The sequence below is a fragment of the Ranitomeya variabilis genome, chromosome 7 (genome assembly GCF_051348905.1).
Source record: "Ranitomeya variabilis isolate aRanVar5 chromosome 7, aRanVar5.hap1, whole genome shotgun sequence".
Lineage (NCBI taxonomy): Eukaryota > Metazoa > Chordata > Amphibia > Anura > Dendrobatidae > Ranitomeya > Ranitomeya variabilis.
This window is the reverse complement of record NC_135238.1, coordinates 224317018-224331455: the sequence shown is the minus strand read 5'-3', so window position 1 is coordinate 224331455 and position 14438 is coordinate 224317018. Positions and strand designations below refer to the sequence as shown.

The window sequence follows — 14438 nt, the reverse complement described above, 5'->3', positions numbered from 1 at the left end:
GGTCCCAGGGAGTATTCCGGCAGCTGTGTTCTGCTTGTGAGCAGCGCATGACGTCCCTGCCATGCGCTGCTTACAAGCATAAAGCAGTTGCTGGCACCGGAGCAGGACGCTGCGAGGGAGCGCCAGGTAGGTAAGTGTAATGGGTTTTTTTATGTTTTCTGATGGGACCATGCATACCAGGATGGGTATGGGGGCCAATTATAAGGATGGGGAAATGCATACCAGGACCGGGGTTGGGGGAAAATAATACCAAGATACTATTATTAAAGAGAAATGAATATTCATTGATCTCCATGCCCATGGACATGGAATGCAGTGAATATTCATTTCTCTTTAGCATCAGGAACAGGAGTTAGCTGCAGCCACCGGTTCCAGCCTCTTGTAACCCACTGCTTCGCCGATGCCATTCCCCCACCTCCCCACCATAACTAGACTATACACCAGTGTTCCCCAACTCCGGTCCTCAAGAGCTACCAACAGGTCATGTTTTACGGGTTTCCTTAGTATTGCACAGGTGAATGAATGCTTGCCTGTCCAGGTGATGCAATTATCACCTGTGCAATACTAAGGTGGCTCTTGAGGACCGGAGTTGGGGAACACTGCTATACACCATACCCCACCGTACATCTGGACTATAAGACGCACCACCATTTTCCTCCACATTTTTGGAGGAAACAAGTGCATCTTATAGTCCGAAAAACACAGTATTTAGTAATTTATAAGCTGTAAATATAGTCAAAATCAAAAATAGTCAAGTCAAAATAAAGTTAGAGGAAAGCATTTTAGTAATATTCAGGAATGAATTCCTGGTATCATTTTTTTTTTCTTTTCTTTGTCTTTACTATACTTTTTTGCTTATTTTAAGAGAATTAGATCAGTGGAACTAAGCTACTGAGCATGTGAGACCACCAAAACTGGAAACAATAGTATATAAATACTGGGGAGCTTCACAGCAATCATGTAAAAGTAATCTCTAGACACAGGATGATTTCTAAATAATTTCAGTTTAAGCATTTTGTTTTACCTGATCTAAAAGAAAGTAAAAGAACTGAATATTACATAGTGACAAAACTCATAAAGTTGTTTGAATAATCTGTCCTGCAAGTGTGTATGAGGAACAACCCTACTTCTGCCTATTATATGACTGGTAAAATTTTTCACTAGTTTTACCCTATGCAACCATTGTTTCTAATTGCCAGTTGTCTCTGAGCTAGTGGATCAGCTAGCTAAATAATCATCTCCCACGCAGAGCACACACAGACATGAGGGATTTTCTTTCCCTCTGCTCCTCTGAGTATTATGGGTTTTTTTTATATTGTTAAAATCTGCCGCATGGTTCCAGAGATATGGTTCTTTTTGTTTAGTATCGATTTTCATGGTCTATTCAAAGGGGCATGGCGTAGTTCAGAGTAGCCTAAATGCACGCCTCCAGAGAATCCTGAGGACCATAAAAAGTAGTGCTAAATAAAAAAGTCCAATTTAAAAAATAAATTAAAACGAGTGGAATCATCAGATGATCATGGACAAAAATAAAAAAACTGGTGACTTTAGAACTAGTGACCTTGAACACTTACTTGATAGCACAGAACCATTTGTCAGGCTCTTAGTCTGCTCCTCCGTCCTCCAACCACATCTTCTCACTATACAGCTGTAATGTGATCCCTCAGTGTGTTGGTAGTACATATTGTGTTGACCAGGAAAAATGTTGGCAGCTTTTTCAGAGTGAATAATAAGTTCAGGAGTAGAAGTGGCTCATAACTGGATTTCTTTCATAAGTTACGCTACAAAGTTTCCTCAATTGTATCCTATTGATTTTCGCGAAGTTTGTTTAGGCGGCAGTGACCATATAATATGTATCCCACACCACTTTACAAGGACCTGTTCCTTCCCTATTGTTTACTAGTAACACAATTCTTTTTTCCCTTCCAGGTTTAGATGCAGATGGCTTGTACAGAGTCAGCGGGAACCTGTCAACGATACAGAAGTTGCGATTTGTTGTGAATCAGGGTGAGTTAATCCTCATGTATGCAGACATGTTTTGACTTTTCCATGATGTAGCCTTGTTATTCCTGGAATATAGACTCTCATTCTCTTGTTCTGACTTTTTTCTTTTTTTTTTTTGCATTGCAATTTTGATCAATGTTTGGATTCTTGCATTAAGCCTTTGATGATAATGTGCGCAGCTTATCTTGAAATGAAAGGAGAAAAAAGTTTATTGGTGAGCGTTTGAACTTTTCTAAGGAATAATGGCCACAGGGGAAGACATTTCCTGGAAATTGATGATTGTCTTGTAGAGAGAACAAAAAGCCCATGGCTGGGTCCGCTCTGTCATTAAGTTCAGGAAATGCCCATCCTAAAGGTCTGTCCAGCTTTTGAGATAATTTTCTGTCAATTATACACGTTATGCCTTTTTTGGCCATTCTTTACAAACTTTATTGAATGGTTGAGTGAAGAATGTTATTCGGTTTTGTGGTTTTTGCTTTTTTGTAGTTCCTATTGACATTTTGGCCACTTAACACTTCTAAATATGTAATGTTTTCAATAATGACTTCCGATGGTGGACTTTCGTGACCTACTAGTAGTCCCAATTTTTCTATGACTGTGATTACATGTGTTTTTTCATATTTACTCAAGTAGCATAGATGTATAATAAAGTTGTCTTATGTCGATTTGTGACAAGGTCGTGTAGTGGCCATTATTATTACTACTGTGGTTTGTTGCCTAATTGAAGGAAATACTCCATTTCCTTAAAAGACCGATACAAATAGAAACGTGTGCCCATGAATTGGTTGCTCTAGATGTATGCTCATTCGGCCATCAAATTTACATCCCACTTTTTAATAAAGCTTATCTCCTAGAAGAACAAAATTATCAGTTTTTGTAATCCAAAATCCTCTATCCTTCAATGATGATGGAAAGAATCAGGAGGCTCCTAGAAACATATAGTACAGTAGATAGCCGGTTGGTTTCCACCAAAATAGGCAAATTCTGTCGACCGTTCTCTAATGATGCAATAAGTTTAAGACTTTGGTCCAACTTTCAAGAATTACTAATTGGTAGGTAGACATACAAATTATACATCAAAATTAGATATGAGATCTATAGATATATGAATGTAAAGGCAGCAATCAAATATTTTGATGTTAAAAAGTGAATTGTTTATTGGCCCATGAGGCAACATGTCGGTCCCATTACAGAACCTTTCTCAAGCAACAAACAAGTATGCAATAAAAATATATTTGAGCATAAATCAAGTTCAGAATTACAAATCCATTTGCATTAAAATGCAAAAAATTCATAAACCAAACATACAAATCAAAGAGTAAGTGAATATATATATAATGTAACTTAAAGAACGTGGCATCACATCCATTGATGATCAACATGCGGTATTATGGCATCGGCAATACAGAAACAGTGGCAACGTTTCAAAGCATGTTGATCATCGTTGTCAGGAAGAACATAGGCGAGATTACGCTGATCCCACCGGCTGCCACCAATTTGTCAGACAATTACACAATTGACTGATGAATGATGGACGAGGCAGCAGCTATTTCCCCTACTAGGCCCATTAGTGGGGATTTCGCAGTGAGCGTATGGTATTTACTAGTGGTGAGCGAGTGTGCTCATTGCTCGGGTGGTCTCTGAGTATTTCGGTGTGCTTGGAGATTTAGTTTATGTCGACGTAGCTGCATGATTTTTGGCTGCTAGACAGGTTGAATACATGTTTGGGTTGCTTAGCAAACAGGGAATCCCCACATGTATTCAGGCTGTCTAGCAGCCACAAATCATGCAGCTGCATCGACATAAACTAAATCTGCGAACACACTGAAATACTCGGAGACCGCTCGAGCATGCTCGGAGAAACCTGAGCACTGAGCATACTCGCTCATCACTAGTATGTACACCACCGATTCCAACTCATGGAATGTGCATATATACCCCTGTATAGTCACTGCCAGCTCCATAATAACAAACTGCCACCATCAATTGTTCATACAGGCCAATTGGACTAGGGTTGAGCGACTTTCATTTTTTTAAGATCGAGTAGGGTTTTGGGAAACCCGATTTTGTCCAGAGTCGAGTCGAGTGCAGTCGGCCGATTATCGCTAAATGTCGGGGATCGACCGAAACACGAAACCCAATGCAAGTCAATGGGGAAGCATAGTCGGCAGTGAGTGGAGGCCAGGAAAACACCTACAGTGCCCATTTTAATGCCAAAAACATCCATTCTTGTTTCTGAAGCTTGCCAATCTTAATTAACTGTATAATAATAGTTGGGCATAGGGAATTGGGGGAAAGTTGTGGGGGGAGTAGGGCTGGCTCAAGTTTTTCGTGGGCCCAGGAAATGCGGACTACGTCACGGCGGTGTTGCAGGGAAAGGTAAGTATTTAAAAGTTGCAAGTGCTGTGATCCTGAGCAAGCAGGGGGGGGGCCACTCGTTCGCATTGCCACTGGCACAGGGCCCCTCAAAGTACGGCGGTGTGTTTGCATGGCGGGGGCGCCTCCCACCAGCAGCGACACTTTTGCGTACTCTGAGGGGCCCTGTGCCAGTGACGTCGCCAACGAGTATGCCCCCCCACCTGATGAAGGAACCTGCACTTTCATCTGCACCTTCCTCTTTGTCCCTGTGTAAGGTGGTATAACATGCGGGAAGGGGAACCTTACTTTCAGCAGGGACAGATTCTGGCTGTGTAGAGTACAAGGGGAATGTAGTGGTCTAGGTCAATGTACCAGCAGACTCATTTAGCAGTGGCTGGGCAATGGGCAGGATGAGGAGGAAACAGATATAGGGCCAAAGAATAAAGTAGGCTACATGCAGTTCAAAATTGGTAACAGGACTAAACAGGCGGCATTGCTTTGTTCAGTGGAGTAGCAAACCCAAGAGCAGCAGACACTGTTTCAAGGGCCTAACCACACTAGTAGGCCAAATGCAGTTTAATATCTGATAGTATAGGGCGAAAGCCAGAATGTGGAAGCTCAGCTTTGTTCAGTTGAGGACAACACCAGGGAGGGGCAGACACCTTTAGTAGGCCGGAAAAGCCTATTGCATTTTTTAAAATGGTAATTTGGAGCAGAAGGTTGAAGCTCAGCTTTATTTAGTTGAGGGCAACACCAGGGAGGGGCAGAAGCCGTTAGTAGGCCCTAACCACCATTTTTTTTTAAAAAACCACTTAATGAGAGCCGGAAGGTTGAAGCTCAGCTTTATTTAGTTGAGGACAACACCAGGCAGGGGCACACAGACAGACACCTTTAGTAGGCCGGAAAAGCCTATTGCATTTTTCAAAATGGTAATTTGGAGCAGAAGGTTGAAGCTCAGCTTTATTTAGTTGAGGGCAACACCAGGCAGGGGCACACAGACAGACACCTTTAGTAGGCCGGAAAAGCCTATTGCATTTTTTAAAATGGTAATTTGGAGCAGAAGGTTGAAGCTCAGCTTTATTTAGTTGAGGACAACACCAGGCAGGGGCACACAGACAGACACCTTTAGTAGGCCGGAAAAGCCTATTGCATTTTTCAAAATGGTAATTTGGAGCAGAAGGTTGAAGCTCAGCTTTATTTAGTTGAGGGCAACACCAGGGAGGGGCAGAAGCCGTTAGTAGGCCCTAACCACCATTTTTTTTTTTAAAACCACTTAATGAGAGCCGGAAGGTTGAAGCTCAGCTTTATTTAGTTGAGGACAACACCAGGCAGGGGCACACAGACAGACACCTTTAGTAGGCCGGAAAAGCCTATTGCATTTTTCAAAATGGTAATTTGGAGCAGAAGGTTGAAGCTCAGCTTTATTTAGTTGAGGGCAACACCAGGCAGGGGCACACAGACAGACACCTTTAGTAGGCCGGAAAAGCCTATTGCATTTTTTAAAATGGTAATTTGGAGCAGAAGGTTGAAGCTCAGCTTTATTTAGTTGAGGACAACACCAGGCAGGGGCACACAGACAGACACCTTTAGTAGGCCGGAAAAGCCTATTGCATTTTTCAAAATGGTAATTTGGAGCAGAAGGTTGAAGCTCAGCTTTATTTAGTTGAGGGCAACACCAGGGAGGGGCAGAAGCCGTTAGTAGGCCCTAACCACCATTTTTTTTTTTAAAACCACTTAATGAGAGCCGGAAGGTTGAAGCTCAGCTTTATTTAGTTGAGGACAACACCAGGCAGGGGCACACAGACAGACACCTTTAGTAGGCCGGAAAAGCCTATTGCATTTTTCAAAATGGTAATTTGGAGCAGAAGGTTGAAGCTCAGCTTTATTTAGTTGAGGGCAACACCAGGGAGGGGCAGAAGCCGTTAGTAGGCCCTAACCACCATTTTTTTTTTTAAAACCACTTAATGAGAGCCGGAAGGTTGAAGCTCAGCTTTATTTAGTTGAGGACAACACCAGGCAGGGGCACACAGACAGACACCTTTAGTAGGCCGGAAAAGCCTATTGCATTTTTCAAAATGGTAATTTGGAGCAGAAGGTTGAAGCTCAGCTTTATTTAGTTGAGGGCAACACCAGGCAGGGGCACACAGACAGACACCTTTAGTAGGCCGGAAAAGCCTATTGCATTTTTTAAAATGGTAATTTGGAGCAGAAGGTTGAAGCTCAGCTTTATTTAGTTGAGGACAACACCAGGCAGGGGCACACAGACAGACACCTTTAGTAGGCCGGAAAAGCCTATTGCATTTTTCAAAATGGTAATTTGGAGCAGAAGGTTGAAGCTCAGCTTTATTTAGTTGAGGGCAACACCAGGGAGGGGCAGAAGCCGTTAGTAGGCCCTAACCACCATTTTTTTTTTTTAAAACCACTTAATGAGAGCCGGAAGGTTGAAGCTCAGCTTTATTTAGTTGAGGACAACACCAGGGAGGGGCAGAAGCCGTTAGTAGGCCCTAACCACCATTTTTTTTTTTAAAACCACTTAATGAGAGCCGGAAGGTTGAAGCTCAGCTTTATTTAGTTGAGGACAACACCAGGCAGGGGCACACAGACAGACACCTTTAGTAGGCCGGAAAAGCCTATTGCATTTTTCAAAATGGTAATTTGGAGCAGAAGGTTGAAGCTCAGCTTTATTTAGTTGAGGGCAACACCAGGGAGGGGCAGAAGCCGTTAGTAGGCCCTAACCACCATTTTTTTTTTTTAAAACCACTTAATGAGAGCCGGAAGGTTGAAGCTCAGCTTTATTTAGTTGAGGACAACACCAGGGAGGGGCAGAAGCCGTTAGTAGGCCCTAACCACCATTTTTTTTTTTAAAACCACTTAATGAGAGCCGGAAGGTTGAAGCTCAGCTTTATTTAGTTGAGGACAACACCAGGCAGGGGCACACAGACAGACACCTTTAGTAGGCCGGAAAAGCCTATTGCATTTTTCAAAATGGTAATTTGGAGCAGAAGGTTGAAGCTCAGCTTTATTTAGTTGAGGGCAACACCAGGCAGGGGCACACAGACAGACACCTTTAGTAGGCCGGAAAAGCCTATTGCATTTTTCAAAATGGTAATTTGGAGCAGAAGGTTGAAGCTCAGCTTTATTTAGTTGAGGGCAACACCAGGGAGGGGCAGAAGCCGTTAGTAGGCCCTAACCACCATTTTTTTTTTTTAAAACCACTTAATGAGAGCCGGAAGGTTGAAGCTCAGCTTTATTTAGTTGAGGACAACACCAGGCAGGGGCACACAGACAGACACCTTTAGTAGGCCGGAAAAGCCTATTGCATTTTTCAAAATGGTAATTTGGAGCAGAAGGTTGAAGCTCAGCTTTATTTAGTTGAGGGCAACACCAGGGAGGGGCAGAAGGCGTTAGTAGGCCCTAACCACCATTTTTTTTTTTTAAAACCACTTAATGAGAGCCGGAAGGTTGAAGCTCAGCTTTATTTAGTTGAGGACAACACCAGGGAGGGGCAGAAGCCGTTAGTAGGCCCTAACCACCATTTTTTTTTTTAAAACCACTTAATGAGAGCCGGAAGGTTGAAGCTCAGCTTTATTTAGTTGAGGACAACACCAGGGAGGGGCAGAAGCCGTTAGTAGGCCCTAACCACCATTTTTTTTTTAAAACCACTTAATGAGAGCCGGAAGGTTGAAGCTCAGCTTTATTTAGTTGAGGACAACACCAGGCAGGGGCACACAGACAGACACCTTTAGTAGGCCGGAAAAGCCTATTGCATTTTTCAAAATGGTAATTTGGAGCAGAAGGTTGAAGCTCAGCTTTATTTAGTTGAGGGCAACACCAGGCAGGGGCACACAGACAGACACCTTTAGTAGGCCGGAAAAGCCTATTGCATTTTTCAAAATGGTAATTTGGAGCAGAAGGTTGAAGCTCAGCTTTATTTAGTTGAGGGCAACACCAGGGAGGGGCAGAAGCCGTTAGTAGGCCCTAACCACCATTTTTTTTTTTAAAACCACTTAATGAGAGCCGGAAGGTTGAAGCTCAGCTTTATTTAGTTGAGGACAACACCAGGGAGGGGCAGAAGCCGTTAGTAGGCCCTAACCACCATTTTTTTTTTTAAAACCACTTAATGAGAGCCGGAAGGTTGAAGCTCAGCTTTATTTAGTTGAGGACAACACCAGGCAGGGGCACACAGACAGACACCTTTAGTAGGCCGGAAAAGCCTATTGCATTTTTCAAAATGGTAATTTGGAGCAGAAGGTTGAAGCTCAGCTTTATTTAGTTGAGGGCAACACCAGGCAGGGGCACACAGACAGACACCTTTAGTAGGCCGGAAAAGCCTATTGCATTTTTCAAAATGGTAATTTGGAGCAGAAGGTTGAAGCTCAGCTTTATTTAGTTGAGGGCAACACCAGGCAGGGGCACACAGACAGACACCTTTAGTAGGCCGGAAAAGCCTATTGCATTTTTCAAAATGGTAATTTGGAGCAGAAGGTTGAAGCTCAGCTTTATTTAGTTGAGGGCAACACCAGGGAGGGGCAGAAGCCGTTAGTAGGCCTTAACCACCATTTTTTTTTTTTAAAACCACTTAATGAGAGCCGGAAGGTTGAAGCTCAGCTTTATTTAGTTGAGGACAACACCAGGGAGGGGCAGAAGCCGTTAGTAGGCCCTAACCACCATTTTTTTTTTTAAAACCACTTAATGAGAGCCGGAAGGTTGAAGCTCAGCTTTATTTAGTTGAGGACAACACCAGGCAGGGGCACACAGACAGACACCTTTAGTAGGCCGGAAAAGCCTATTGCATTTTTCAAAATGGTAATTTGGAGCAGAAGGTTGAAGCTCAGCTTTATTTAGTTGAGGGCAACACCAGGCAGGGGCACACAGACAGACACCTTTAGTAGGCCGGAAAAGCCTATTGCATTTTTCAAAATGGTAATTTGGAGCAGAAGGTTGAAGCTCAGCTTTATTTAGTTGAGGGCAACACCAGGCAGGGGCACACAGACAGACACCTTTAGTAGGCCGGAAAAGCCTATTGCATTTTTCAAAATGGTAATTTGGAGCAGAAGGTTGAAGCTCAGCTTTATTTAGTTGAGGGCAACACCAGGGAGGGGCAGAAGCCGTTAGTAGGCCCTAACCACCATTTTTTTTTTTTAAAACCACTTAATGAGAGCCGGAAGGTTGAAGCTCAGCTTTATTTAGTTGAGGACAACACCAGGGAGGGGCAGAAGCCGTTAGTAGGCCCTAACCACCATTTTTTTTTTTAAAACCACTTAATGAGAGCCGGAAGGTTGAAGCTCAGCTTTATTTAGTTGAGGACAACACCAGGCAGGGGCACACAGACAGACACCTTTAGTAGGCCGGAAAAGCCTATTGCATTTTTCAAAATGGTAATTTGGAGCAGAAGGTTGAAGCTCAGCTTTATTTAGTTGAGGGCAACACCAGGGAGGGGCAGAAGCCGTTAGTAGGCCCTAACCACCATTTTTTTTTTTAAAACCACTTAATGAGAGCCGGAAGGTTGAAGCTCAGCTTTATTTAGTTGAGGACAACACCAGGCAGGGGCACACAGACAGACACCTTTAGTAGGCCGGAAAAGCCTATTGCATTTTTCAAAATGGTAATTTGGAGCAGAAGGTTGAAGCTCAGCTTTATTTAGTTGAGGGCAACACCAGGGAGGGGCAGAAGCCGTTAGTAGGCCCTAACCAAAGTTGAAGGCCAAATGCAGTTTAATTTCTGATACTATAGGCCGAAAGCCAGAAGGTGGAAGCTCCGATTTAGACAGTGGAGGACAATTTGAATTAGGGACTGCAGACAGACTTAGTAGGCTGTCCCCTGTGGACCATGCATCCACCACATTAACCCATTGCGCCGTAATGGACACGTAATCTTCCGTGGCCATGCCTACAGGTCCATGCGTCTGTTGTCAGGTGCACCTTTGTACTCACAGATTGCCAGAGTGCATGGACAATGCGGTCTTCTACATGCTGGTGGAGGGTTGGGATGGCTTTTCTCGCAAAGGAAGTGTCGACTGGTTAGCTTGTAGCGTGGTACAGCGTAGTCCATCATGGCCTTATTAATAGTAAATAAAATATATAACTAGGCTCTATGAACTTTTAAATAGGTTCCAGGGGTACACGGGCAGCATTGGTGTGGTCAGTGGAGGAGTATTGCAAGTAGGGGCTGCAGACAGGCTATCAAAGGCCTAAAATAACAAACAGTAGGCAGTCATGGCAGTTTTACATCGGTTACATGGATACACAGGCAGGCACTCCAGGCAGCATTGTGGTCAGTGGAGGAGTATTGCAAGTAGGGGCCGCAGACAGGCTATCAAAGGCCTAAAATAACAAACAATAGGCTCATTGCAGTTTTACAGCGGTTGCATGGATAGACGGGCAGGCAGCTTGGTGGTGAGTGGAGGAGTATTTAAAGTAGGGACCGCAGACAGGCTATCAAAGGCCTAACATAACAAACAATAGGCTCATGGCAGTTTTACAGCGGTTACATGGATACACGGGCAGGCAGCTTGGTGGTCAGTGGAGGAGTATTTAAAGTAGGGACCGCAGACAGGCTTCAAAGGCCTAACATAAGAAAATGGGCTGGCTGTAGGCACTTTATAATTGGTTCCAGGGGTACACGGGCAGCAGTGGTCTGGTCAGTGGAGGACTAGTGGAAGGAGGGACCGCAGACAGGCTTCAAAGGCCTAAAATAACAAACAATAGGCTCATGGCAGTTTTACAGCGGTTACATGGATACACGGGCAGGCAACTTGGTGGTGGTGAGTGGAGGAGTATTTAAAGTAGGGACCGCAGACAGGCTATCAAAGGCTTAAAATAACAAACAATAGGCTCATGGCAGTTTTACAGCGGTTACATGGATACACGGGCAGGCAGCTTGGTGGTGGTGAGTGGAGGAGTATTTAAAGTAGGGACCGCAGACAGGCTATCAAAGGCCTAAAATAACAAACAATAGGCTTATGGCAGTTTTACAGCGGTTACATGGATACACGGGCAGGCAGCTTGGTGGTGAGTGGAGGAGTATTTAAAGTAGGGACCGCAGACAGGCTATCAAAGGCCTAAAATAACAAACAATAGGCTTATGGCAGTTTTACAGCGGTTACATGGATACACGGGCAGGCAGCTTGGTGGTCAGTGGAGGAGTATTTAAAGTAGGGACCGCAGACAGGCTATCAAAGGCCTAACATAACAAACAATAGGCTCATGGCAGTTTTACAGCGGTTACATGGATACACGGGCAGGCAGCTTGGTGGTGGTGAGTGGAGGAGTATTTAAAGTAGGGACCGCAGACAGGCTATCAAAGGCCTAAAATAACAAACAATAGGCTCATGGCAGTTTTACAGCGGTTACATGGATACACGGGCAGGCAGCTTGGTGGTGAGTGGAGGAGTATTTAAAGTAGGGACCGCAGACAGGCTATCAAAGGCCTAAAATAACAAACAATAGGCTCATGGCAGTTTTACAGCGGTTACATGGATACACGGGCAGGCAGCTTGGTGGTCAGTGGAGGAGTATTTAAAGTAGGGACCGCAGACAGGCTTCAAAGGCCTAACATAAGAAAATGGGCTGGCTGTAGGCACTTTATAATTGGTTCCAGGGGTACACGGGCAGCAGTGGTCTGGTCAGTGGAGGACTAGTGGAAGGAGGGACCGCAGACAGGCTTCAAAGGCCTAAAATAACAAACAATAGGCTCATGGCAGTTTTACAGCGGTTACATGGATACACAGACAGGCACTCCAGGCAGCATTGTGGTCAGTGGAGGAGTATTGCAAGTAGGGGCCGCAGACAGGCTATCAAAGGCCTAAAATAACAAACAATAGGCTCATTGCAGTTTTACAGCGGTTACATGGATAGACGGGCAGGCAGCTTGGTGGTGAGTGGAGGAGTATTTAAAGTAGGGACCGCAGACAGGCTATCAAAGGCCTAACATAACAAACAATAGGCTCATGGCAGTTTTACAGCGGTTACATGGATACACGGGCAGGCAACTTGGTGGTGGTGAGTGGAGGAGTATTTAAAGTAGGGACCGCAGACAGGCTATCAAAGGCCTAAAATAACAAACAATAGGCTCATGGCAGCTTTACAGCGGTTACATGGATACACGGGCAGCTTGGTGGTGAGTGGAGGAGTAGTGCAAGGAGTGTCTGTCCCAGTACTCCCAAAATATAAATAGATGTTAATGTCTCGCAAAACAACCACAACAAAAAAAAAGGTGGCATACTTAGGTACAGGGGTGGGCTCATCTACTGAGTTTCTGACATAGTAATTTGGCAGTAACTATTTAATGGTGCCAATATAGGACACAGACACAGACTACTTTAAGTTGCATCATAGATGTCTACAAATTTGTATTGTCAGTGCCAGACATTGAATGATGTCAGCGAATAGACTAAAGATTGGTGGAGCTGTGCGACATAATTTTGGACGTGGTAGAGCACATTTTGAGCTGGGGTAGGGGGGAACTCTCTTGAGGCCGGCGGGACCGCCCCAGGGCCCCTCATGTTACAACGGTGTGTCTGACGTTGGGTGCGCACCACCACCGCCAGAGACACTACATTGTACTATGAGGGACCCAGTAGCAATGCCGTCAACCAAAAGCGAGCACACCCACCTCTTCAGACAAACAGCAGTCTCACGGGTGCTTGCGCCAAGTCGCGATACCACGGCCCCGTGTGGGGAGTTTTGCCATTTAGGGAGGTGTAAACATGTCGTATGCTGTACAATCAGCTGCAGCAAATTAGACATTAGAAAAGTAATTCACAGGCAAGAGCTTTTCATAGGAAAGCTAGGTGTCGGCCGGGCAAGGTGGGGCAAAAGATTTAGAAATCCAGTTGTGGTTCATTTTAATGAATGTTAGATCGTCAACATTTTGGGTAGCCAGACGAGTCCTTTTTTCGGTTAATATTGAACCTGCAGCACTGAATACTCTTTCTGATAGGACACTTGCTGCCGGGCAAGCAAGCTCCTGCAATGCATATTCTGCCAATTCTGGCCAGGTGTCTAATTTGGAGGCCCAGTAATCAAATGGGAATGACGGTTGAGGGAGAACATCGATAAGGGATGAAAAATAGTTAGTAACCATACTGGACAAATGTTGTCTCCTGTCACTTTCAATTGATGCAGCAGTACCTGTCCTGTCTGCGGTCATAGCAAAATCACTCCACAACCTGGTCAGAAAACCCCTCTGTCCAACGCCACTTCTGATGTGTGCACCCCTAACACTCCTAGTCTGCTGCCCCCTGGAGCTCGTGTGAGAACGATCACGTGCGCTGTGTGCTGGGAATGCCTGAAGCAAACGGTCAACAAGAGTTGATTGTTTGGTTGCTAATATTAGTTCCAAGTTCTCATGTGGCATAATATTTTGCAATTTGCCTTTATAGCGTGGATCAAGGAGGCAGGCCAACCAGTAATCGTCATCGTTCATCATTTTCGTAATGCGTGTGTCCCTTTTTAGGATACGTAAGGCATAATCCGCCATGTGGGCCAAAGTTCCAGTTGTCAAATCTCCGGTTGTGATTGGTTGAGGGGCAGTTGCAGGCAAATCTACGTCACTTGTGTCCCTCAAAAAACCAGAACCCGGCCGTGACACGCAACCAATTTCCTGTGCCCCCGGGAAAGGTTCGGCATTAAAAATATACTCATCCCCATCATCCTCCTCGTCCTCCACCTCCTCTTCGCCCGCTACCTCGTCCTGTACACAGCCCTGACCAGACAATGGCTGACTGTCATCAAGGCTTTCCTCTTCCTCTGGTGCAGACGCCTGCTCCTTTATGTGCGTCAAACTTTGCATCAGCAGACGCATTAGGGGGATGCTCATGCTTATTACGGCGTTGTCTGCACTAACCAGCCATGTGCATTCCTCAAAACAATGAAGGACTTGACACATGTCTTGTATCTTAGACCACTGCACACCTGACAACTCCATGTCTGCCATCCTACTGCCTGCCCGTGTATCCTCCCACAAATAAATAACAGCACGCCTCTGTTCGCACAGTCTCTGAAGCATGTGCAGTGTTGAGTTCCACCTTGTTGCAACGTCTATGATTAGGCGATGCTGGGGAAGGTTCAAAGACC

The 14438-nt window shown here is 44.7% G+C and overlaps 1 protein-coding gene across 1 annotated transcript in view; it reads left to right on the top strand.

Moving 5' to 3' along the window:
- The window catches only part of ARHGAP15 (Rho GTPase activating protein 15), a 690583-nt gene that overhangs the window by 451184 nt on the left and 224961 nt on the right, over positions 1–14438 (top strand). Inside the window, exon 12 of the mRNA XM_077273018.1 lies at positions 1930–2007. Within this exon, the coding sequence (XP_077129133.1) occupies positions 1930–2007 (78 nt within the window). The remainder of the gene's footprint in view (positions 1–1929; positions 2008–14438) is intronic.